The sequence below is a fragment of the Clarias gariepinus genome, chromosome 18 (genome assembly GCF_024256425.1).
Source record: "Clarias gariepinus isolate MV-2021 ecotype Netherlands chromosome 18, CGAR_prim_01v2, whole genome shotgun sequence".
In the NCBI taxonomy this organism is placed as follows: domain Eukaryota; kingdom Metazoa; phylum Chordata; class Actinopteri; order Siluriformes; family Clariidae; genus Clarias; species Clarias gariepinus.
Genome location: NC_071117.1, coordinates 2,077,949 through 2,104,342, shown reverse-complemented (window position 1 = coordinate 2,104,342; position 26,394 = coordinate 2,077,949). Strand labels below are relative to the sequence as shown.

The 26,394-nt window shown below is 41.5% G+C and overlaps 2 protein-coding genes across 2 annotated transcripts in view; both read right to left on the bottom strand.

Annotated features, from left to right (window-relative positions):
• Positions 1-2,784: 2,784 nt before the first annotated feature.
• On the bottom strand, positions 2,785-8,536 carry olfm2b (olfactomedin 2b). The gene is made up of 7 exons (XM_053476967.1): positions 8,372-8,536; positions 7,523-7,672; positions 6,169-6,324; positions 5,735-5,951; positions 5,422-5,528; positions 5,222-5,336; positions 2,785-3,386 (listed from the first exon to the last, which is right to left on the bottom strand). Exons 1-7 carry the CDS (start codon positions 8,510-8,512, stop codon positions 2,824-2,826), a joined length of 1,449 nt encoding a protein of 482 aa, XP_053332942.1. The 5' UTR covers positions 8,513-8,536; the 3' UTR covers positions 2,785-2,823.
• A 389-nt stretch (positions 8,537-8,925) lies between these two features.
• Positions 8,926-26,394, bottom strand: part of col5a3b (collagen, type V, alpha 3b) — a 62,611-nt gene continuing 45,142 nt past the window's right edge. The window contains exons 33-66 of the mRNA XM_053476960.1: positions 26,307-26,360; positions 26,036-26,080; positions 25,827-25,880; positions 24,957-25,010; positions 24,787-24,840; positions 24,562-24,669; positions 24,224-24,313; positions 24,023-24,076; positions 23,714-23,821; positions 23,274-23,381; positions 23,090-23,143; positions 20,228-20,281; positions 19,927-20,034; positions 19,668-19,721; positions 19,413-19,466; positions 19,219-19,272; positions 19,049-19,102; positions 18,705-18,812; positions 18,565-18,618; positions 17,664-17,717; positions 17,457-17,510; positions 17,266-17,319; positions 16,973-17,080; positions 16,837-16,890; positions 16,701-16,754; positions 16,499-16,606; positions 16,362-16,415; positions 16,193-16,228; positions 16,055-16,108; positions 15,554-15,842; positions 14,531-14,643; positions 14,373-14,441; positions 13,995-14,228; positions 8,926-9,661 (exon numbers count right to left, since the gene is read on the bottom strand). Coding sequence (XP_053332935.1) covers positions 9,515-9,661; positions 13,995-14,228; positions 14,373-14,441; positions 14,531-14,643; positions 15,554-15,842; positions 16,055-16,108; positions 16,193-16,228; positions 16,362-16,415; positions 16,499-16,606; positions 16,701-16,754; positions 16,837-16,890; positions 16,973-17,080; positions 17,266-17,319; positions 17,457-17,510; positions 17,664-17,717; positions 18,565-18,618; positions 18,705-18,812; positions 19,049-19,102; positions 19,219-19,272; positions 19,413-19,466; positions 19,668-19,721; positions 19,927-20,034; positions 20,228-20,281; positions 23,090-23,143; positions 23,274-23,381; positions 23,714-23,821; positions 24,023-24,076; positions 24,224-24,313; positions 24,562-24,669; positions 24,787-24,840; positions 24,957-25,010; positions 25,827-25,880; positions 26,036-26,080; positions 26,307-26,360 — 2,805 coding nt within the window. The 3' untranslated portion in view covers positions 8,926-9,514. The remainder of the gene's footprint in view (positions 9,662-13,994; positions 14,229-14,372; positions 14,442-14,530; positions 14,644-15,553; positions 15,843-16,054; positions 16,109-16,192; positions 16,229-16,361; positions 16,416-16,498; positions 16,607-16,700; positions 16,755-16,836; positions 16,891-16,972; positions 17,081-17,265; positions 17,320-17,456; positions 17,511-17,663; positions 17,718-18,564; positions 18,619-18,704; positions 18,813-19,048; positions 19,103-19,218; positions 19,273-19,412; positions 19,467-19,667; positions 19,722-19,926; positions 20,035-20,227; positions 20,282-23,089; positions 23,144-23,273; positions 23,382-23,713; positions 23,822-24,022; positions 24,077-24,223; positions 24,314-24,561; positions 24,670-24,786; positions 24,841-24,956; positions 25,011-25,826; positions 25,881-26,035; positions 26,081-26,306; positions 26,361-26,394) is intronic.

Below are 26,394 nucleotides of genomic sequence, written 5' to 3'. Positions count from 1 at the left end.
AAAATTGAAAGCCTCTGACTGGACAACAGTGCGATACGAGTTTCAGCACTTTAAAAGAGAAACTGTTAAATTGCGCAGTCTTGGCGCATCTGGACTTTTCAAGACCCTTTATCCTATCTATAGATGCTTTGTTAGATGAGTTCCGTATTGTCTCAGATAACCCTGGGTGAGGACAAAGCGAGGCCTATCGCTTTTGCAAGTAAAACACTCAGCACCTCACAGAAACGATACCCGGCTCACTGCCTCGAATTCTTGGCCTTGAAGTGGAGTGTTTGCGAGAAGTTTAGTCATTGGCTTAGAGGAAACACTTTCACTGTATGGACAGAAAACAATCCGTTGACGTACATAATGACTAAACTGAAGCTAGATGACTGCGAACAACGCTGGGTCGCGAAGCTAGCCCCGTACACCTTTGAAATATGACACAGCGGGAAACAAGAATGTGGTGGCTGATGTTCTTAGTCGTGACCCTTTTCCGAAGGCAATCAGCAATAGGTTGTTTAGTGAACAGTATGACAGTCTGCTATCAGAGGCTAAAGAAGTTAGCGAGAAAGGGATCCAGGACACATTCAGACTAAAAGTCCTTTGTCACCATCAGGAATCAGAGACTGACCTAAAAAAGATTCTTTCAGTAACTTGCTCAGATACTTGTAATGCTGGTGAAGTGAATGCCCTCTGTGAAGCACATGACAACTGGGAACTGGCAGCAGAGTCCAGAGCAGTGCAATTGATCCAGTCTGTTCAGCAGGTTGCATCATCAAGTCTGGACATCTTACCTGAACTTTCCTTGCAGGAGCATCAACAAAGGCAGGAAGAAGACCATAGCATAGCTGTGGTTGTCCCCTTTGTGACTCGCAGGAGGAGACCTTCCAGACGTGAAAAAGCAAATTTCAACCCAAGTGCACTATCTCTCAGTAGACAATGGGATAGACTTACAGTTCTGGGGTGCGTTTCCCGTACAACGATGTAGCTCTTTGCTTAACCACCGTTGTACGATGCAACGTTGAAGAAAATAACTAACTAGTCACGACTGTTTCCCAACACCATAGTACCTGTGTTGCACTTCCATCGTTAGGCTAGACTAGCAACAGGGTCAACCACACCCCCTCACTAAGATAAAGGTTTTTGTACTTTCCTTACTTAAAGTTGCTTTAAGAAGTTTTCTAAATCACTTTTAGTCTAAGACTCCCAGCTAGGACATTTTAGGCTAAGATAGGAGCTCTCTGAAAAAATTCTAAAAAGCTTTGTGAATACGGGGCCTGGTTTTCTTGTTCCTTTACTCCCTTTCATCTCTCTCGGATTGTTGACTACATACCATCCAAAAGTGTAAGTTAAACAGGCCGTCCTGTAATCATGTAAACTGGGGAAAGGTGAGACATTTTGCTCCCATCAATCTGGAATGGATCACAAGTAATAAAATCAGTGTAATAAATAAATGTAAGAATGTTAATATAGTAACTACTGTGTGGAAATTGGTCTGGTCTATTATCATATATTCTATTTTAACAAAGAACGCATTAAGAAGCTCTGCGGAGAAACCTCACATTGATCCATGTGACTTAGCGAGCACTGTCACTAGGAGGCGGAGTTACACACACACACACACACACACACTCTCTCTCTCTCTCTCTCTCACACACACACAAGGAAATGTATGAAGATGAAAGTTGGGATTAAAAAAAATAAAGTTGTGTGTGTGTGTGTGTGTGTGTGTGTGTTTATCTTTCGGTCTTTACTGATGAGGAGAATGCCAAGTGTAAAAGAAACCTTCAGGTTGATCTGTGTGAGTCATCTAATCATCATCATCATCATCATCTTCACTACCACACACCATAAAACATTACAACATCAAACCGTCAAGATAACCACCGCTCACACACGATTAAATCATCACACACACCAGCACTATAAACAGCGTAATGACATCAGCAGTTTTAAAATAACATTAGTGTCCAAAGGCTGAACCATGACTAATGACTCTCACACACACACACACACACACACACTCTATCTCTCTCACTAACACATTCGCACAAAAACAGGTAGAACTGGATTTAAAACAGGATCCACTCAGAAGAGGGTGTGTGTGAAGCCAAAGAGGCAAAATCCAGTTATTCACACTGATTCACTGGGAGATAAACCTGTGTGTAGTCAAACCAGTGTGAGTTAAACCAGTGTAACGGTGTGTGTTAAACCAGTGTGTGTTAAACCAGTGTAACGGTGTGTTTTAAACCAGTGTGTGTTAAACCAGTGTGAGTTAAACCAGTGTGTTTTAAACCAGTGTGTGTTAACTCAGTGTGGGTTAAATCCCAGCGCTGATGTGGTCTGCTGTAGAAGAAGAAGATTGGAGGAGAAGAATTATTTTTTATATTATATATTATTTAGATTATATTTCAGTTAAAGTGTAAATAGTCTACAATGTTCTTTAGATGTTTTAATGGATCCCTAAACGTGTGATGTGTTTTAACCCAGAGTTTAACACTAATCACTGCTTTAATAAACAGCGGGGGGACAGTGTGATCTGTTCCTCAATGTTTAAACTAAAAACACTTTATTACGTTGCAGTGTTCGTTCTATACATTTAGTACATCAGGTCCATGCAGACAGGAATCCAGTCCAGAGGCGACACACACACACACACACACACGCACTGCAGAGTGATGAACAAAATGACATTATATTATCACAACCTCCTGAAGTTCACTTCTCAGTTCCACCAGTGATTCCCCCCCCCTCAACCCCCCCCCCATGACTTTATCACATGACTTCAAGTGTTAAATTAATTGGTTATTAATTTTGCTCTTCCCTCTTCTCCTCCATTCCCTACACCTCTGTGAAGATCTTGACCTCCTGCAGGAGCGTGATGTTGTAGATGACCTGGTGCCCGTTGTTCCAGGCGTACAGCGCCTTCTCTCTAGGATTGTAGTCCATCATGGAGATGTGCGAGTACTGGTTGTGGAACGGGATGTGTGTGTACTCGTACATGTGTGTGTCGGTGTGGTAGATGTAGTGGATCTTGGCTCCGTTTAGGTGCGAGTCGGTGACGTAGAGCGAGCCGCACACGATGAAGGCCTCCCCGGCGCTGCGTTTGGGGAAACCCGTGTCCCAGGACTGCACCAGTTCCAGTGTGACCGGGTTCAGACGGCCCAGCACCATGTTCCCGCCGTGCATCAGGGTGGTGTAGACTGCCCAGAGGCCGCTCTCGTCCGCCATGAGGTCGATGTCAGAGGATCCACCCCAGGAGTACGGGAAGGTGTTGTTGTAGGCGGCATGAGCGAGAGGGCGCTGTGTTAGCACGCTGTGAGAGAGAAGGTGGTAGCGCACAATCACATTCGTCTGGTGTTTGTTGTAGTAGAGAGAGCCGTTATAGACCACATGACCTGTACCTGAGAGAGACACAGAGAGAAAGAGAGAGAGAGAGATTAGAAGTTCAAATGTTGCTCGTTAATTCCATGTAGGTCTGTGTGATTTACCATATAAGGAAATTATTTGTTCAGCTCCATGTCAGATAATTGTAAAAGTTGGTGGAATATCAGGGTCAAAGTTCATCTACCTGAACTCTGAAGCTGTGTCTTAATTTGGGGGCTGCATACCTCAAAGGTTTTCATGGGCTTGAGGAGTTTACTGACTGCGTAGTCCGCCAAGGCCGAACCTGAACAAGACAGTCTGGTCTACAGAGGACTTCCTACTTGGGTCTAAATTAATATTTAATTGTATTAGCTGTCCGTTTGAGTTGAAACCCAGTCTTAACATTTGAAAGTGTACTCCTCGGTTCCTGCATCCACAATCATCTGTTCTCCATCTCGTAAGGAATCTTGGGATAGTTTTAGGCTTTAAGGATCCACCAATGCATCTTTCATTATCATGTTAAAGAAGGACGCAGCTAAAGCAGGCTTAATCTCGACACTAAAGCCCTATTCGGACGGGACTAGTTTTACAGGGGGTCGTTAGAGACTTTTAATCCCGTCCATATCTGCCATGTCTGTCTTTCTCTCACACGACCCCTGTAGAAATTCCAGAGCAAATTACCTACTGTTTTTCAGCAAACTCGGAGGTCCACTGAGAAATCTAATCCCGTCCGAATGCGAATGTCTGTGATTGCCAAAAATGTTTTTTTCCAAAACGCGTTTTCTTTTGGTCAACGTGAACTACCGTACTATCTCTAGCGCGCCGGTATTCAAGTTTGGCAACCAATAATAGATGTAGAATCCACGCATCCTGGACGTGTGGTCTTGTGCAACATCCACATATAAAACACAGACACTCCTACCTCCGTAATAAACACGGAGATGTTAGTCCCGTCCGAATGCATACATGAAATGACTGACGCCGTCTGAAAAAATCTAACTGAAATGTCGTTTGGAAAACTAGTCCCGTCCGAATAGGGCTTTTGATCTACCCGGTATTTAAAGGTTGCAGCCCTCGAATTGAGACACCATTACAGTTAAATATGGAGCTTTCATCAAGAAGCTCAAAGCTTTAATACAGTAAATGACTGTTGACTTCTTGTATATTTCACACACTGACCCAAGATATTTGTGTGTTTGGAAGAGGTTGGTGATGAGTCCATACACCCACTGCCCACTTTATTACACATTCCTACGGCTGTGGTTACATTTAGGCTCCTCCCCTCCCCATCAGTAATGGTGTTCTGTACTCGATTACACTAGAGAATTAACACTTTCTGATACAGCAGGTGGCAGTATATGCACCTAGTCAGTTTGTAAAGTAAGAAAGAGAAGTAGAGAACAAGAAATAGTATGAAAGCAAGTGAGAGTGTCATCTCTCCTTCTTCTCCTACTTTATCAGCTCTGCCTCAAAATGGTATCCGGGACTCCCCTCACGATTTAAAGGCTTGGATACAACAATGTTACATTTCACTTTGAGATTAATTTCCTTATGCGCGGATGTGGACTTAAGAACAAATCCGACTTACGAACATGCTCCCGGAACAGAACTACCTGTACAAATGAACTACTGTATACATCACTAGGCTGATCCAGGCCCGAGTACCATACAGAGCGCTCACGTTACACAAATGTACCAGACTTTATGGTCATGTGTGCTCGAGCCTTTATCATGATCATTTTCTGATTAGCCAATAAACAAATTTTCACCCCTGTAGTGAAACTTTGTTTGTATAAAACCCTAAAAACAAACGTCACTGCTAATTCAACGGATCTTGAGACACTGCTAATTCAACGGATCTTGTTTCATGTACCTGACCATGGATGAGGAAGGTGATGCACATCAAAGTTGCGTCCAATAGCGAAGTCCCTCAGCGACCTGTACTCAAACACACGCTTTCCCTTAAAGTAGCCGTCCATCGACCAAACCTTCAGACAGACAGACAGACAGACAGGTCCAGTAGGATTTTGTAGCTGTTTATGCTCTGTGAGTGTCTGAGTGGGTGGAGCTTACTCGTTCATCAGAGCTGGAAATCATGCTGTCCATCATCCAAGAGCCAAATCTGGACCCCAAGGACCTGATGGTGACCGGGCTACTGATTCCCAGCAGCTTACCACACCCTTGAACAACACACACACACACACACACACACACACACACACACACACACACACATAATTCAGACCTTTGCTGTTGCATTATGCACAAGATTACAGACACTCAGTGGCTTCTTACGTCAGCTAGCTAGATAGTGGGCTACATATTCACGTAGCTACATAGAGAGAGGTGATACCTAGCTAGCTCTAACACACACACATACACACACCAATTGAGCTGGCGCAGGCGTGCAGTCGACTCTGCAGCAGGATCTCTCTCTGCTCCAGCTGTTGAATGCTGTTGTAGGTGTGTCTCTGCTCCTGGGTGAGACTCGCGCTCACGCTGTCCATCTCCCGCTTCAACACCTCCACCTTCAACACCTCCGACTTAAACCGAGCCAACACAGCGCGCAGAGGAACACACTCCAGCACACTCTGTTCCAGGTCCTACACACACACATACACACAAACTTACTTATCCCATTCTACTTTATGAGCTTATCTGGTGATGGAGCCCAGACGAGCGACAGTTCATTAGTTAGATAAATGTTTAATTACACTAGCTAGTATACGCACAAGATGATAGCTGGTTCATTTAAACCGCACATCACTTCTGGACTTTTATGGATTAGCTTTAACAGTGAAGTGTGTGCGCGCCATGTACCTGTAGAACTTCAGCAGTGACAGTGCGAGGGTTTGATATTGCGGTCTTCACTCTCATCTCCACGCTGATGATCTTCTGCTCTGTGTCTCTGATATGCTGCAGATCTCGAGATGTTCGCCAGTCCAACATCTCCAGATACTGAGACACATTCTGCATCTGAGACACACACACATAAAAAAAAAAAAACCAGACCAATTATATGGTGACCTTATTTATGGGTTTATGGCGTCTCCAGGCGTCTCCAGGCGTTCCAAGCATGATCCTTATCTTCTGGAAAAGGTTTTATTTTGGAAGCCTTTGTAAATAAACACTTTATTTAAGAAAACAATTTGTTGAAGGTTTCTACACAGAGTTTCGAATTTGAGTTGTTTTCAGAATGTTGATTTACTCCACACTGCCCCCTGTTGGACAGCAAACCATGTGACAGCAGACACGTCGTGTGTTAATCAGTTTAATCCATCAATTTAATTTCTTTAATAATCTTAATTTTTAAAAATAATTATAACCTTTCCTCCTTCACACACACATGCACTCACACACACACATATTCAAAGTGTGTATTGTGGATGAACCGACTGACTCACGTATAACACACATCTTTTAACTTTACTTTTTTTTTACTTTTAAATGTAAATTTATCGATAAACCAAGAATTTTATTATGTAAGTTGTAACTATTTTAATAAACACCCTTTTTTTCTGTCTGTCATTTATATGCATCATAGGGGCGTGACTTAAAAAGCAAAGGCTGAGCTGTGCATGTGTGGTGTTTAAAGTTTCACCTTCTCTTTATTACCTTCGAATAAAATAAAATTAAAAGTGTAAATATAAATGTAGTGATGTGTAATTTCCAGGATGCTGTTGACTTTGGGTTCTCGCCCTAACAGTTATTTTTGGGAGGTGACTGTGTAAGTGTGTGTGTGAGACCAAGGGGCCACCTCCTGGGCGCGTATTCATGAAGCTTCTTAAGCCTAAAAGTTGCTCCTAGTGATGAAATTCTTAAAAAATTCTTATAATTATGACATTTTTCTAGAATAGAATTGATCTGTCTGCTATAAACCAGCTAACTGGAATCGAACTGGAATTCTCAGCTGTGTTCCACCATGCTCCATCCATGGGACGGTGTGTAGAGTTCAATCAATACAAAGTAACATTAGTAGTAATGTTACTCAGGTTCTGTCCGCCCATTTATGGAATCACCAGAGTTTAGGAGTGAGATGGCGACAGCAGAGCTCCCACAGTGCTTCAGAGAACCTCAGGGTGACGTCACGGAGGGTTTGTCCGGTTATATTTATACACTGTGTGTGTGAAAGCTGGCGTAGGCGCCGTGGTGAAGTGTATGTGAGGACACCCACATGCTGGGCGATCTGGCGAAGGCGAGTGTGTCGTGGTTCTCTCTGGCAGTGGTTCGGCGGGGGGGCCAGGAGCCGACACACACACTTCCCTCCTACATCAGATACAGAACCAAACACCTGCCATCCTTCATCCTGCCCCGGATACACCACCTGCAGCCACACACACACACACACACACACACACAGTGAGAAGGATTAAATCTGAAGAGTTTTCCCCAAACACAGTCAACTAACGAGAATTAATTAATACACAACCACAAACCAGGAGCGGAATAGTTTCCCCTGAATGTGCGCGAGGTTTAAACTCCTTAATTCAGTCTCAGACTCTCTCTCTCTCTCTGTAGAGCTCGTTACACTACAGACTGCCCCTTCAACCTGCTCCATCTGTTCCCATGTACTCAGTGTGAGCTTCCGTGTGTGTGTGTGTGTGTGTGTGTGTGTGTGTGTGTGTGTGTGTGTGGGGCTGGAACAGAAAACAACCCTCCCACTCAAGAGTCCCCACACCCTGCTGACCCAAACACACACACACACACACACACACACACACACACACACACACACACAGGTTATCTATGAGCTGTAATTGATCACTGCATTACTGAACAATATTTATAAACATTTATAACGCTAAAAGGAATTGGTATCTATCACTCGTTCTTAAAATATAGATCACTTAAAAAATCTAAGATTTTTTTAAAGGTAATTAACAATTAATTAACAATCAGCCATTAAATAACCAATTAGGCATTAATTATACTCTAATGACTTGAGTGGAGTGTGTAGTGCAGTGTGTAATGTATAGCAGTGGTGTGTGTGTGTGTGTGTGTGTATGTCAGTAAAAACTCCTACACTGATGAACTTCTCGGAGGTTCCGGGTCGAGCCCCAGTCTGATCCAGTCCCACCAGTTTAGGGAGCGTCTGGGACATCCAGTTAGTCACCATGGCCATGGTACTGAGCACCAGCCCCATCTTCAGCATCGGGACCGCCATCGTTACACACACACACACACACACACTCACCAACACCACCCGGCGAGAGTGAGAGAGATTGGGTGTCCGGGGGAAATGACCAGAAAAGTCTAAGCAGTCTAAGATTCCCTTTAGAAAAGACTAAAAACTAAATGTTAATAAGTCCTTCCATTCTGAAATAGATCCACTCAAGATTTGTATTTTATATTAAAAAGATTTGAGATTATTCCTCAGAAAAAAAATGTCTTCTTGTTGATTTTCGAATTATTAAAATTAATAAAATGTCCTAAACAATCAAATAACAGATAAAACATGAGGGTTTTTAGAGAGACACAGAGAGAGACGAGTGAAGAGACCGGCTCGCACGCTCCTTTACATCCTCGTCTGTGTGTGTGTGTGTGTGTGTGTGTGTGTATAAAGAAGGAAGAGGCGTGTTACTGTAATAAGGGTTTATTAGAGGCGTGTCCCTGCAGATGATGTCATTATAATCAATAATAATACAAAAAAACATATTAACATCAGAATATCACATTCATCTGAAACACATTCACACATTTCCCCCAGAATGCACTGCAGGCGTCTCATACAACACGTAAACACAACATGTAGCACCATGGTTACACAACATTCACACAAAAACAGTAACACACTTATTCTTATAAAATAACAACAACTCATAACAATATAACAGGAGAACAATGTACACTTCAGTGTACACTGTGTGTGTGTGTGTGTGTGTGTGTGTAAGAGTAACTGCAACAGCTGTTTAGTTCAACAAGTGATTCTAACATTTTGTGGTCACATGATCACTTGATCACATGATAAACAGCAGAAAACTAATTAACAAAATTACAATAAAAATAAAAAAACAACAAAAAAAAAAACAGAAAGCAGCCACGCCCTAAGTCTGGGCTGCATGGACACACACTCTGCCCACCTGTGTGTGTGTGTGTGTGTGTGTGTGTGTAGTCAGTCTTAGTCTATTACTCATCCTCTCTCTCTCTCTTTATCTCTCTTGGATGTTTATCCGTTGAAACACACCGGGCCGACGGAGAATCCAAACTTCTGTTTTGAGTTTCCAAAATCCGACACAGCCACGTCGACAATGGGCAGAGTGTCCGTGTTCGGGAAGTCCAGGTTCAGCTCGGTGCGGTCCTGACCCGACCGGGACTGTGAATGAAACACACGGCAGCGTTACTACAGCGCTGTGACTGTCGCACTGTTCTGGCGGGTAAAGTGTCTGTGAATGTGAAGTTCTGTCTGCAGCAAAAACCCACAGAGTAGCAAACTCAACAAAATGTGAAGTGTAAATCAGTTATAATAATGATTATTAACCGAGAAATTATTTTGTAAGGTGTTTGAATTAGAATTATATTTACACTACATGATGAGGTCATGACACTATACTACACTATACTATACTACATTATACTACACTACACACTACACTACACACTATACTACACTACACACTATACTACACTACACTACACACTATACTACACTACACACTATACTACACTACACACTACACAGCAACATACACTATACTACACTATACTATACTACATTAACTACACTACACACTATACTACACTACACACTATACTACACTACACTACACACTATACTACACTACACACTATACTACATTATACTACACTACACACTATACTACACTACACACTACACTGCAACATACACTATACTACACTATACTATACTACATTATACTACACTACACACTACACTGCAACATACACTATACTACACTATACTATACTACATTATACTACACTATATTACACATTATACTACACTATACTACACATTATACCACACTACACTATGGTACACTAAACACTATACTACATTACAATATACTACACTAAACACTATACTACACTACACACCATGCTACACTACAGACTATACTACATTATACTACACTACACACTATACTACACTACACACTACACTGCAACATACACTATACTACACTATACTATACTACATTATACTACACATTATACTACACTATACTACACATTATACTACACTATACTACACATTATACCACACTACACTATGCTACACTAAACACTATACTACATTACAATATACTACACTAAACACTATACTACACTACACACCATGCTACACTACAGACTATACTACACTATACTACACTACACACTTTTCTACACTACACACTATACTACACTACAGACTATACTACATTGTACTACACTACACACTACTCTACACACTATACTACACTACACACTACACACTATACTACACATTATACTATACTACACATTATACTACACTGCACTATTTTACACTACACACTATACTACACTAAACACTACACTACACACTATGCTACACTACACACTATACTACACTACACACTAAAATACACTACACACTACACTACACACTATAGTACACTACACACTACGCTACACACTATACTACACATTATACTATACTACACATTATCCTACACTACACTATTCTAAACTACACACTATACTACATTACACTATACTACATTACACTATACTACACTAAACACTATACTACACTACACATTATACTACACTACACTACACACTATTCCACACTACACACTATACTACACTACACTCCACTACACACTATACTACACTATACTACCCTAAACACTATTCTACACTACACACTATACTACACTCCACTACACGCTATACTACACTATACTAAACACTATCCTACACTACACTATACTACACACTATACTACACTACACTATACTACATTAAACACTATTCTACACTACACACTATACTATATTACACACTATACTACACTATACTACACTACACTACACACTATTTTACACTACACTATACTACACTACTACACACTATACTACACTACACCAAACACTATTCTACACTACAAACTATACTACACTGTACACTATACTGCACTACACACTATACTATACTACACTAAACACTATTCTGCACTGCACACTATACTACACTACACTGTACTACACTACACTATACTACACTACACACTACTACACTACACACTATTCTATACTACACTAAACACTATTCTACACTACAAACTATACTACACTACACAGTATACTACACTACACTAAACACTATTTTACACTACAAACTATACTACACTACACACTATACTACACTACACACTATTCTGCACTGCACACTATACTACACTACACACTATACTACACTACACTATACTACACTACACACTATTCTACACTACACACTATACTTAACTATACTACACTACACTAAACACTATTCGACACTACACACTATACTTAACTACACACTATACTACACTATACTAGACTAAACACTATTTTATACTACACACTATACTACACTACACACTATACTACACTACACTATACTCCTCCTCTTTGTCTTTCGGCTGTTCCTTTTCAGGAGTCGCTACAGCAAATCATCTGCCTCCATCTAACCCTATCCTCTGCATCCTCTTCTCTCACACCAACTAACTTCATGTCCTCTCTCACTGCATCCATAAATCTTCTCTTTGGTCTTCCTCTAGATCTCCTGCCTGGCAGTTTCAGCATCTTTCTACCGATATATTCACCATTTCTCCTCTGAACATGTCCAAACCACCTCAATCTGGCATCTCTGACTTTATCTCCTAAACATCTAACATGGGTTGTTTGATAAACTCATTCTTGAGCCCATCCATCCTTGTCACTCCCAAGGAGAAACTCAACATCTTCAGCTATGCTACCTCCAACTCTGCCTCCTGTCTTTTCTACACTACACTATACTACACTACACTATGCTACACTAAACACTATTCTATACTACACTATACTACACACTATACTACACTATATTACAGTACACACTATACTATACTTCACTATACTACACTAAACACTATTCTATACTACACTATACTACACACAATACTACACTACACACTATACTACACTACACACTATACTATACTACACTATACTACACTACACAATATCACACTACAATCTCACACTACAGTACACACTATAAAACACTACACTATACTACAGACTACACATATTACAGTTGTAAACATAACACCACAAGAAGGCACACTTGCCATTCAGCTGGTGCAAAATAGTGGACACTGTATTATTTTGGAATTTTTAAAGACCACAGTCTTATTTTCTTTCTTCTGTGTTGTTTGTTTAAACTATTTGGGCTTTATTTATTTAAAAACAATGTGGAGGTTATTATTATTAATTATTAATTAACTTTTGATTAAAAGCATGTTCAAATATTGGTAAAGAAAAAATATTCCAACAACTGCCACCCTAATTTTGATTACTGTGGTCAAAACACATTAAAAATTTTTAACACTTTTTCCAAAGATACATCTGATAATGCATCACAGTAATGCTACAGTTCCTGCTTCAGGCCACAGCATGAACACAGATCCAGGTTCTTGTTGCTGTAGCTGTTTTGAGCTAACAGAAACCTGTGACTGGCTGTGAGTAGCTCTATGATTAACTGTGGTCAAGCCTGTCAGAGGATGACTGCCATGGGCTTCCCAAGACACAGGGATCAGGACAGATGAGGTTACAGGTAACGACTCAAACTAACAACAGCTACTTCAACTTCAATCAAATTTAATTTTCAAAAATAAAAATGTGCAAGGCCTACACATTAATCTAAGGCTGCTTTCACACTATGGACACTTGACCACATATGTTTCTATAATGTAAGCACCCTACTGTGGAGCAGAGCACTGAACTTAAAAAGATGGTCTTGTGCACAGTACAGTGAGCTCAGGCGCTGTTTGAATCAGATATAACCGTACACTCTACCCAAACATGATAGTGGCCCACTGTTTAGAATGTGACATCATCAACTTCATGGACATAGCTGATAAAGTATGAAGGCGTATTCTTTGTGTTTACTGGTGGATTGGAAACCAACTCAGTGAAAACAGTCACGCGCTGTATCGGAGAGTATAGAGGTGCAAGAGTAATCAGATATGGATCAATACTACTAATGTGAACCTGGCCAGAAAGGGATAGGGGACAGGGGGCTATGGTACCCAGGGACTGGATTAGCAATCATGCCTAGTGTGAAAGCCAACAAAAATTCAAGATGGAAGAGCAGGAACTGTGCACAAATTCTCACAGATACAAAAAGAGCCAGGACTTGAGCCTCACCAGGACAGGATCTTACACTGACTCGGACTTATTGGCACTTGTATTTTGAGCTTGAGCTTGGGTGTCTTACAGTCATTTGGACTCGATCTTGATTTGGCCTTAACCCATTTAGGACTAGATCTTGCCTTCATCTTGGCTTGTCTTAGTCCTTGACTTGATAATCGTCTTGGGCGACCACAGTGCAGTGTTCAGATCTATATGTTTTGTGTTGTTTACTCCTTTTCTAATCTGTAGTAATAAGATAAAGCATGTGTGAGGTGATCTGACCTGGCAGCCGTCATAGTTGGCGTGGATGTAGTGTGCGTGTTGATGTGTGAGCTCTTCTCCATTGCTGGCTCTAAAGCGCAGAGCTTGTGTGTAGGTGAGCGTGGTGCGGTCAAGCCAGCCAGCTGAGTTCTGACACTGATAGGTGAACAACTGATGCGCCGTCGCACTTAACAGCTTCAGGAAGCCCATCTGTACTACATGCACCGGGTTCCCATCCTCATCCACGTACTGGAACTACACAGAGGAAGTAAAACAGAAAGTGTTATACTTGATACCACCTTGATACCTGTGCCACCGCCCAGTAACACACACACACACGCACGCACGCACACACACACACACACACACACACACACACACACACACACACACACACACCTGTGATCCTTTCCTGAACTTGCTGTACCAGGTTCCAGGTTTCTCCTTGCTCCATGCAGACAGCTTCACCTGTGAATCATTAACAACAGTTAACCATGCAGCATCACAACAGCACTATTCCAACTATGTAAATTATTATAAACGGTTGTAAATCTCACAGTCTGGTGCTTTCGGTGTGGCCGCAGACAGGTCTCACCATCTGCTGTGAAATTACAGAAAACCTTAAATGCATCTCTGTGGCAACCCTGATTCGGATCGATCCAGTACACCCCTGTAATTGAGGGAACAGGGACACAGGTAAGTGTGTGTAGCAAGTTTTAAAGAGGGCTGGCTAAACTGCTAGCCAGCAAATACTATAAATAGCGTGTTCATTCATGGGGATAATTCATGCTTGATTATAAAAGAAAGCTAAGGCTGCCATGTACAGAAAAATGTGTATAAGGAACAAAACCAGAATAAAAAATAATTGGCTAGTGGCACAGAGGTGTTGTGGTTAGCACAGGGTGTGTGTGGAGTGTGCATGTTCTCCCCATGCTTGGTGGGTTTCCTTTGTGTACTCTGGTTCCACCCACAGTCCAAAGACATGCAGATTAGGTCATTTGGGGCTCCCAGTAATGTGGGAGTGTGTGTGCTTATGCCCTGTGATGGATTGGCACCATGTCCAGGGTGTACCCTGCCTATTACCCGGGCATAGCACCTCTCATGACCCTGTACAGGATAAGAGCTATAGACAATGAGTTATATGTTACAGTATATGTTTTACAGTAAATACCCACAAAGGACTTTACCTATTAACTAATTAGATTAGCTAACATTAACAGTACCAAGCGGGCTAATGCTAGGCAGACTACTGTGATGTAATATGAATTTCTGATCATGTTATTACTTATTTACACTTGTGACATCACCAAATCTCCCGCTTATCCTGTGTAGGGATACGGAGGAGCTGGAGACAACTTAGGGTTATCTTAAGCAACTTAGGATACATGATGAGGTACTCCCTGGTTGGGTTACACAGGCACACACCCAAACGCCACATGGTTTCGGGAGGAAACTGGAGAACCCAGAGGAAACCCAACACACACACAGACCTAAGGTGAGATTCAAACCACCATTGCCCAGAATTAACTTCCAATTCCAAAAAAACATTAGAATTGCAGCAATAGCACACACACACACACCATCAGTTAGGTCAGTGTGACACATCCAAAGCTCCTTGCAGGTACGAGCTGGACTGTGGAAGGTTCCCTTTGGAATGCGCAAACCCTCCACCTCTGTCTTCATGGAAGTCAGAGAGTCAAAGACCTCTCCCATTTCCTTTGCTCCTTCAGTCGCTCCATCACTCTGCATCCCATCCTCCTCTTCTTCCTGCCCTCCATCTATCACTCCTTCAGTCTCTCCCTCAGACTGAGAGTGTTCTCTTCGGTTCCTGGCTCTGAAGTAAGGAGCTGAATGTGATGCAGCAAGGCCCTACAAGTACATGCCAGCAGAGAGGAATTCTTTCATACCAGTTTGGTCTGCCATGTTTTTAGAAAAGCCAACAATTATGCCATTGCATTCGAGGAAAAATAATATGTTCTCTCATAACCCTGGAGGGTGTAACTAACTCAGAAAAGAAACAGGCTTTATCTTAAAAGTAATAATGTTCCTTAAAACATTTTTGCATTGTGTATGTAACTCACTGGAGGACCAGGTGGACCAACGGCTCCAGGATCTCCTCGGGGTCCAACAGGGCCCTAAAAAAACAAAACAGCATTAGACTTTTTGCATATCATGTTTGTATGCATACACCTGAGTGAACGTGTATCTTTTTGTTTTACCTGGTTGCCCTTTGACCCTTTTTCTCCAAGAGATCCCTGCAGGAAAGGCAGGAGGGTTACACAGAAAAATTTACATTTATTTTACATATGACATTAAACAGCTGCAGAGAACTTATATTTTGAATTATGTGTTATAGAAAGAGTATGTGTGAGACTATTTGACACCTACGGACAGTCCAGGTAATCCAGGGGGTCCATTGGGGCCAAAAGGACCAACTGCACCCTAAAAGATGAATGTATGTTGTGTGAGAAAAAAATCACATTCAACACAGTGACATGACTCTAAGTGTTTGTAGATGTGCTGACCTCATCTCCCTTGGCTCCTAGTATCCCCTGGTTACCAGGAAGTCCACGGTCTCCCTTCTCTCCTATTTCACCAGGAGGACCAATCAGGCCAATCAGACCTCCGTGACCCTGTAACACACGTATTAATAATACGTAACATTTTGCATCAATATAACCTGAATAAATAACATCGCTAACCAATGAGATCATTATCCTGTTCTACCTTTTCTCCTTTCCTCCCAGAGTCCCCTTTTAGTCCTGGCAAACCAGCAGGACCCTGAATGTAACAAGAAAAAACTTAACATTTCTCAAAAATTCTGAGGTCTATGGTTAATTCTGAGCATCTGCCCCAGACCTACCATTGGTCCTGGAGGTCCCGTTTGTCCCAGGGGTCCGTTTACACCTTGGTCTCCCTGATGGACAGATATTCACACATCCAAAATGTCAACAAGCTTCATTAGTTTATCTGAATATTTTTGGAGACGAGTGACCCACCGCTGGTCCTGGGATTCCTCGAAGTCCCTGAGGTCCTGATTTCCCAGGGTTCCCCTGAGCTCCAATAGGACCTGTCTTCCCCAGGGCTCCCTCGTAACCTGGAGCACCCTGAAACAGAAATTAGAGTGACCCTCATGAAAGTGGGCCATATTTGTGAGACAAGTGTTTAGAGAACCTGATGTAGGTTTTTAACACATAGTTTGTCAAAAATAATGATTAACATCAAGGATCTTAAAGAACCAAAATGTGATGTAGTTACCATCACAGTCACAAATTATGAGCAAAATGTTTACCTTATCTCCTTTCAGACCAGGCTTCCCCTGTCTCCCTGGTTGCCCTAAATGACCCTAAGTAAGGACAGAGCTCTCATTACAAACACAAACATAGCTTACTCAAACATCAGTATCTTAACATTATTGCTGTTTATAACGTTACGTTCGCCACAGAGGGTTAATACATGCATCTACAAGCCCCTGAAACTCACCCTTCTTCCAGGACGTCCAGGTGGACCAGGCTCTCCAGAAGCACCTGGGGGACCCTGAAAATAGAGAGCAGAATACAAAATCAGATTTTTTAAATAATTTATTATATATACTATATATATTAATATATATTAATAATATATATATTAATATAAATTCTCACAGAAGCACTGTGAGAATTTACTCACAGTGCTTCCATAATTACTTACAGATTTTCCAGGATCTCCATTATCTCCTTTAGATCCAGGAACTCCATCAACACCCTGAAAGACAAATTACAGGACTGATGAATACTACAAGTTACAAATTCTTATCATATTGCGTCTCTAAGGAAATCTATAAAGTACTTATGGCGTGGTCTGGTCTGGTTTAGTTACCCCTTGTGTGGTGTTCATATTTTTGTTACTCAGCCAGTGTTCCGGGTCTGGGGGACCCGCTGCATTTTGTAGTTTTTAATTCAACACAATCAATCAATTTTATGTTAAAGTACTGAACTGATGTTTACTTCATCCTGATTACAAGCAATATACACAGGATATATGGTTAATAATTGCTGAATGTTCAGAAATGTGACTCTACATCATCATCAAAAGCATCTCTGAATTCCAAATTCAATTGCAATGTCATCTAAACAGAGAATATTTTCACCAGGAACCACAGAGCTATATTTATTGCTTCCGGTCCCCAATTTGGGATATAAAAAATGCAATAGAATAGGAGCAAATCAAAATTGGTTCCAACAAGATGGAGGGTAAAGTGTGTAGGAATGTAAGAGCAGACAGGTGTCAGGGCTGGAATTTTGCTCAATGTTGTATGACAATGTTTGCAACCTTGTGCGCGACGACACGGCCAAAACACAAAACGCACTCTCTCACTCACTGTGTAGGGGGGTGTACAGAGTGTGGTCATTGAAAATGTTTTCTGATATATCATATTCACAGAATGAGCCAAGGCCAATGAGTCTGAATTTAAAAAAAATAATTAATTATATATTTTTCTTTTGATGAAAGATGAAAACACACACAAGGGTTAAGCATACTAATAAACATTAATGAGATATCTAGGAATAGCATTAGCAAGTTAAAGACAGGAAAATCACAAGTCACTTACATCAGGACCAGCCTCTCCAGGAGCTCCTGGGTCTCCTGGAAGACCAATGGGACCCTACAGGAAAGTGAACGTGAAACTTGAATAATGATATGACCATAAACACATCCACACACCATCACATGACACTTATGCACACTCACTAAGCTGCCCTTGGCTCCATCAACCCCTGCTGGTCCTCGAGCTCCAGGAGGCCCTGCAGCTCCTGAAGATCCAGTGTCTCCTTTCTCCCCCTGGTCACCTTTCTCTCCCTGCACACACAATAAGAACCACATATCCACTACAGGAACCCTTTAAAGAACTCAAGCACTCCATCATAGAACCAAAGCAGGTTTCAGTTTTAATCGTTTCTGCAGTAAGATGGAGAATGGAGCCTGTCTAAGCACAATGCTGATATTCATAATAGTTCCCGAACCCTCAGGTTTCCCAACAGGTTTTTGAGCCATGAAAATGTGACTTGTCTTAAGAGAAGAGAGAATTTACTCACAGTGCTTCCAGACAATCCTACAAGTCCAGGATCACCTGATTCACCATCCTCTCCCTGCAGGGAGATGTCAATATCAATATCATTATCATCATCATTATCATCATCAGCATCATCAGTCTATCTGTCTCTATCTCTGTCTTTCTCTCGCTGTCTCTGATTATCCCTCTCACCTTCTCTCCCACAGCTCCTGGTTGGCCACGGACTCCAGGTCTGCCTGGAGGACCCTTTTTAACACACACACACACACACACACACACACACAGACACACACACACACACACACACGTAAACACTTGACCTCTGTGTGGTTTTTCAAAACACAGTAAATACAGAATATTATCTTGGTGTGTGTATGTGTATATACCTGTCCACCACTTGGACCCTGAGGACCTCGAGGACCCATTTGACCAGGAGGACCCTAAAACTCAAAAGGGGTTTAAAGTCACTACTGGCTTTAAAATTGACAGAAACTTTAAAACTCTAAAACATACAGAAACTTTCACGCTAAAATCAACATTGTTATTCATTTTACAGTTAAGTTTATGTTTTATCTTTTTAATGTCCTGAGCAGTTTAGTGATAAAAAAAAAAAAAAAAACAGGAAGAGGAAGTGATCTTACAATGAGTCCAGAGTGTCCACTTTCTCCCTTCTCTCCTGGAGGTCCAGGCATTCCCTTAATTACACAGAATTACATAATTACGTTATTAGGTGTTTACGGCACAAACAGTAAAGTCTATTCTGATGGGCTTATAGGAGTCTGGTGTGTTCTGATTGGTTGGGAGCTGTTTTTATATCATTCATTCTGATTAGCTAAGCACTGAGAGGAGTATAGACAGTTCTGTCATTAATATTATCACGCTATTTATTAAGACTTGTACCTGAAGTCCCACTGGTCCTGTGGCTCCTTTAAAGCCTCGTACTCCTTCATCTCCTTTCTGCCCGTACATACCCTGTTGCCCTGGGAGTCCAGGCTCTCCATCCACACCCTGTATGGCAAAAAACACATATATATTATATATTTCATATTGCATATTAAAAGTTACAAGCAAAAGTGAGCTGAAAGAGTCAATTAGCAGATGTGACAAAAACCTGGTGTCCATAAGCCAGACAGTGGAAGATTTAAAATGTCCTTAAACCTATTACAAATGTATTCTAACTGAATGTACAGTTTTGTCTTACTGGTATTCCTGGCTGTCCCTCCGGTCCCTGAGTCCCGACTGGACCTAGAGGTCCCTGTTTAAAAAAACACACATTCACAAAACATTGTTACGGAATGACCAGTGCCTCCGCACCTAAAGGGGGCGCCATAAACACTTCATCAACAGCCCAAGGAAAATAGCTCAGTAGAATGTTTGATTTCATTTCATTTTACCCAAGTGTATTATGTTTAAACTGCCAGTGAAATACATCAGGAGTAGGCAAAGTTCAGGTGCCCAAACAAGGTGTGTGCGCCCTTCCCCAGCTCATAAAGAGCGTTTTAGAGCGTCTCTTGATCACAGAGCTGTAAGCTCCACCATCTACATCTGACAAGTGAGTGAGAACATGAGTGCAGACAGTGAGGAAATTGTTGATCATTAAGGACAGGTCAGCTTGCGTGAATTTGTGTGAATACTACTGTATATGTAGATAGACATAACCCATAGACATAACATATGGCATTACTAAGTATATGCTCCCACACAATGTTGCTAAAAAGTCTGGCTTTACAAGGCTTCTCAGTATGGTTAAACCTCTTCTGGAGATGATCAGAAGCACTTCTCAAAGATACACCTTCCTCAACTTTATACACAGTATAGCGAATCAGTAGAACCTTCAACATCTTGTCAAACTGTATATTATTAGCATGACTTTGTGTTTCATAGGGAATGAATGGGGACCTACGATCCGGCCTACTTCAATCAAAGGATGCAGGCTGCGTATCAGTGCCGTGAATTATGAAAACTACAGCATTATGAAAACTAAAACCTATTTATTTAATCAAACATTTTTATAAATAGATTTGCCATAGGTAAAGGAGCAGATCTGGGGGACTCATGGACGTAGAGTATTATGGTGAACTGGTATGTTTAGATGCTGTCTTTCCCACTCTCATTGATCACGCAGGTTTGTTGACGGTGAGGTGATTGGTTGCTTTACATCTCAGTTCCCCCTCATGTTTGTGTTTCCTTCTGGCTCTCCCTTTTAGTTATGCTGTTGTAGTTAGTCCTGCCGGAGTCTCTGCTTGCACTCTACACTAAATATCCTTAATATCCTTAAGGCCACCAACACCGATCGGTGCAAAGGGCAATGGGAGTTCTCAATTGTAGAGGACTTTCGCTGTTTCCATAGCGGTTGTTTTTTTCTGGCGCGGGTTGCTAGCCCAACACCCAACTCTTCTCCTTTCTCATCCAGCATTTGGGAATGCACTTTCCGGCTGCAAGAAGTTACAGCCTCAGTCGGGAACCGAACCAGCGATCTCCGGATAATAGGGCGAGCAGTTTACCACAGCGCCACTCGGAGGCCCTCACTAAATATGCATTCACATTATACATTATGTGACTGCGACCATATCTAACTGTTATCTCTCCTGCTCTCCCCTCTCTTGTTCTCTCTTTTCCTTTCTCTCTCTTACAGTCTTTCCCCCTCTCTCTCTTTCCCTCTCTCTCTTTCCCTCTCTCTGTCGAGCTACACATGTCATTCCTGAGCTGCCAGTGATCCAGACTCCCTCTGCCCTCTGGACCTGTTTGACCCATCCTGGTGCTCCGCTTCTGGTTGGGGATCTCGTCACATGGATGCCCCGTGTGTCTCTTTGGGATGCGTCTGGTGTCTGGGGACGGTTTCGCTCTACCTTGAAGACGGTTCTGGCCTCGACTGATGTTGACAGCTGTTTCAATGAGGATTTGACTTGCCTGCAGTTGCTCGATAGTTCAGGACTGGAATTTCCTACGAGTCTACCTGAGACTGGTTCCTTTCAAGGTTTCTTCCTATTGTCATCTCAAGGAGTTTTTTCTTGCCACTCGACTTGCCCATCAGGGACTATCTGACCATTTTAATTCATACGGTCAGATAGTCCCTGGTGAACAAGCCGAGGGCGACAGTAGCAAGGAAAAACTCCCTGAGATGGCAATAGGTAGAAACCTTGAGAGGAACCAGACTCAACAGGGAACCCATCCTCATCTGGGTGATAACAGAAGCTACTTTGTGACAATGAAAATTGTTAAAAGCGCTATACAAATAAAATTGAATTGAATTGAATTGAATTAAGGGTAAGTGCTTGGGAACAGTATATATTCCAGAGGATCCCATGGGGAACTGATTGCACAAGACTCAAATTCAAATTCAAATTTTATTTGTCACATACAGTAACTCAACTGCACCGATCTCATAGGGTTTGAATGCGAACAACCAGGGTAAAGGCTCCACACAACTAGTGAACTGCTTGCATTTAGTTTCATATTCATCCAGCAACAGTTTTTCTTGGGTTGTTAGAAGCAATTACAAAATGAAGAGTTTCAAAGTTAATTAGAGGAGCACATTTAAGACAATTAGACACAAAACAATTCAATCTGCTTTTCTATTTTTTTTGTTTATTTATTTATTTGTTTACTTATTTAACAGATGCCATCTTTAAGTCAAAGCAGGACTTTTGATTGTACAGAATAGCATAACACAGTTCTGACTGTCTTTATTTCTCTATATATTCCCCTGATATACTAATGCACATATCCTAGTGTTTCACTAGTGCTTGGAAGGCATTAAGGTATAAAGTTTTCTCAGTATGCCAGGAGCATGATCGGCCTGCCTGCTTCATGTCTAAAATGAGGGAGGCCATAAGTCTTCTGTAACTGTCAACTGGTTTTACTCCATCATTCACCAGAAATTTCAGCATTAGTCCCAATTTGACTTGAATGCCCCGTGTGCATTGAGCATTAAAATGATCACCAATGATGCTTAGCATCAACTTCTCATATCAATATTCTACTAAAATTATTAAAATGATCTGTTGTGCCTCTATAGAGCTACTTTTTTACATCCTGAAGAAAAAAGAATGGAAAAACTTACATGTTCTCCTTTATCACCTTTACTCCCTTTCTGTCCTGGACCTCCAACTTCACCCTGTCACACACAATCACACATTCAAAAGCAAAAACAAACAAACTAATATTATACCAATTATATGTGTAAAAATACAAAAATACTAGGAATAACAAATTGACATGCATTGTCTAATGCATAAAGATGTTACCTTATCTCCATCCTCTCCTGGGGGTCCTGGAGGACCAGTGGCTCCGGGCAACCCCACAACACCCTGCTCTCCATCCTGCCCTGCGTGCCCAATTGGACCCTTCTCTCCCTACTCACAGAGACAGAAGCATGTGGTGCTATTGTGATGTTCTACAGTTACCAGTTATTTTATTTCATTATACTATTGTATTTTTATATTTTATTGTTGTCATGGTGATTCAAAACTTTGGGCAGAGAGCAAAACAGTAGCAGATCAGTGATTATGTTCACACCTTCAGGGTAAAAAGGACAGCTAGGTAACGTTGCCCTGCATGAGGGACAGCATATGGAACTGGACTAAGAGTAAACAGTACATGCTAATATCCTACATCAATTAGCCATTTCGTTATGAATACTAAACTTATATGGATATGCTAATTAATAGACAGGGGCAGGGCTTACAGGCTCTCCTTTCTCTCCTATTGGTCCAGAAGCGCCAACTGCTCCAGTTCGTCCAGGCGGACCAATCGCTCCTGCCAAACCAGGAGGACCTCTCTCACCTGTAGCACCCTAGAGAGTGAGACAGAGAAACAGACAGACAGAGACACAGAATGATAGAGACAGACAAATCAGAGAGAGAGACAGGCAGAATGACAGACAATTTATAGTCAGAAACACAGACAGGCAGACAGATAGTTATATTTATATATCCTCCCTCTTTTAGAATCAAAGTAACTCAGACAGAATTTAAGCAGATAAGAGTGTACATACAACTGGTCCGAGTGGTCCGACAGGTCCTGCCCCTCCCTTCAGTCCTGCTGGCCCCTACAGGACACACATCACATGACCAGTTTACAGCTAATCAAAAATGTCAATCCTGTCAAACATATCCTATTGATCATTTTAAATTTTAATTTAATTTTTGTATAAATCCCAGCTGGCTCTGTTAAATATAGTCATAGTAGCACTCACCATGGAACCGGCTGCTCCACGACTTCCTTGGAAACCCTTTAACCCAGGAGGGCCACTCTTCCCTGCTGTCCCTATGCTCCCAGGATCTCCCTAAGCAATACAATATGGGGCACAAAGACATAATTTTGGAAGACTTCCTCATTATTTTAGACACTGAGTCATAAATCCAAGGAACATTCATGTATAAATGTTTTCATATTTCTCTTTAACTGATGGAGACTTATGCAGATTTACGACATGCCCTTCAGTCATGCCTTATTTCATTTAAGGCTGAACATCATTATTTTATAGCCACAGTGTGTAAATAATGGTTTGGAAATCTGGAAAATTCTGGAAACCTTTGCTCCTTCTTTGCCAGCTGCACCAGGTAAACCTTGCTCTCCAGGTGGTCCTGTGGCTCCTGGATGACCTCTTTCTCCCATTGGCCCAGTTTCTCCAGACTTCCCCTATGTCAGAAAAGAAGAGAAAATAGAATGAGTTCTAGTGTTTATGTGTTCTATATAATGAATATCTGTGACACATCCACAGTAGCCTATAGTGTGGTTTGGGACATGTAAGCGTACCTGAGGTCCCACCACACCTGCAGGTCCTGGGGGTCCCGTCTTTCCCTGAAAACCCTGAATACAGGAAATGGACAAATAGCTGTAAACACCAATGTCCACTAACACCAAAGAGGATTCTCAAAACTCTTGACATATTTAACATGTAATCTTTCATATTTAAGTGAGCTCACCGGCTCCCCCCGCTGGCCAGGATGCCCTGGTAACCCGTCTTTCCCAGCAGGACCCTGAATAATGAAATGTTACATGAACACAGTGAGTGATTATGTTAGTTATCAGTGTTCAGTGTTATGTATGTTATGGCAGATGTACATATAGACTAAGGATATTTTGTTTGGCCAGAGAAATACGTATACAGATGAGACATACATGAAGCTTCATAATATTTGTTTCATTTGTCAGACTGGTGTTGACTTTGCCACACACCTACAGCAAACAATCACTCTGCAGATTATCTTGGCCAGCTACCCCCCCCCACCTGGATCCCATCCCTTCGACAATGCTCCAGAGTGTTTCACAAGACCTCCTCCACTTTATCTGGTAATGTCCTGACTACCTTCATGACAGGATGTTATACCCATCCTAAAGATCAGCTCAGACATCAAAAACCCTCAACCAGTATCACTTCTCATATTTCTCTTGATAAACAATCCTTTCTCTTCCAAGATCCTAAACCAGTCCAAAGAACAGCTTGTCGCATTGTCAGGGACATAAACCATCCATCCACCTGTTTATCCCCCTGCCATCTGCTACAGGACCTTCTCTGCATCTTTCCAAGAGTAACCTCCCTCTCCCTCCCATTTAAACAGTGTGTCAGATATATTTGTTAATATTTATATATTTTGTGTCTTATTCATATCTTATCTAATCTTGTATTATTCTTTATACTCAGTGTTTTATATTACATTGTATATTATATGGTTATATTTTCTTGTGTCCATGGACATTAAAACGGGCATAGCCCAAAACGAAATTCTGTCATGTTAATTGGTAATAAACAATATATAGATAGATGAATAGATAGATAGATAATGTGCACTCACATTTGGCCCCTTGGGTCCGATCTCTCCTACACGCCCCTGGGGCCCTTGAGGTCCCTGAGTGAATTAATAAATCAATCAGTTCATCAAGACAATGGAATAGATGTTTGTGCATGTGTAATATAGTAATATACACTGTGTATTTAGTGTATGTGAGTGTGTGTGTGTGTGTGTGTGTGTGTGTATATATCTGCAGGTGTATGTATACATACTCTTTCTCCTGATGGTCCCACAGTCCCGTCATGTCCTGCTGAGCCCTTCAAAAAAAAAAAAAAAAAAGAATTTGTGTGTGTGTATACAGTATACTATAAGTAAAAATACTTAAAATGTGGTTCATTTTGCAGACAAGAGACACTGATCAATACACACTGATCACTTAAATTATTCTACAGTCCTGGGTACACAAACACCTCAAAGTAACGTATATACAGTTACTGTAGCTACAGCCATCATTATTTAAAAACTACTTCAATGTCAGATTACCTTTTCTCCTGATTTTCCCGTTGGTCCTTTTGCCCCTCGTGCTCCCCTGGCACCCTATGAGTGACACAAACACACACACACACACACA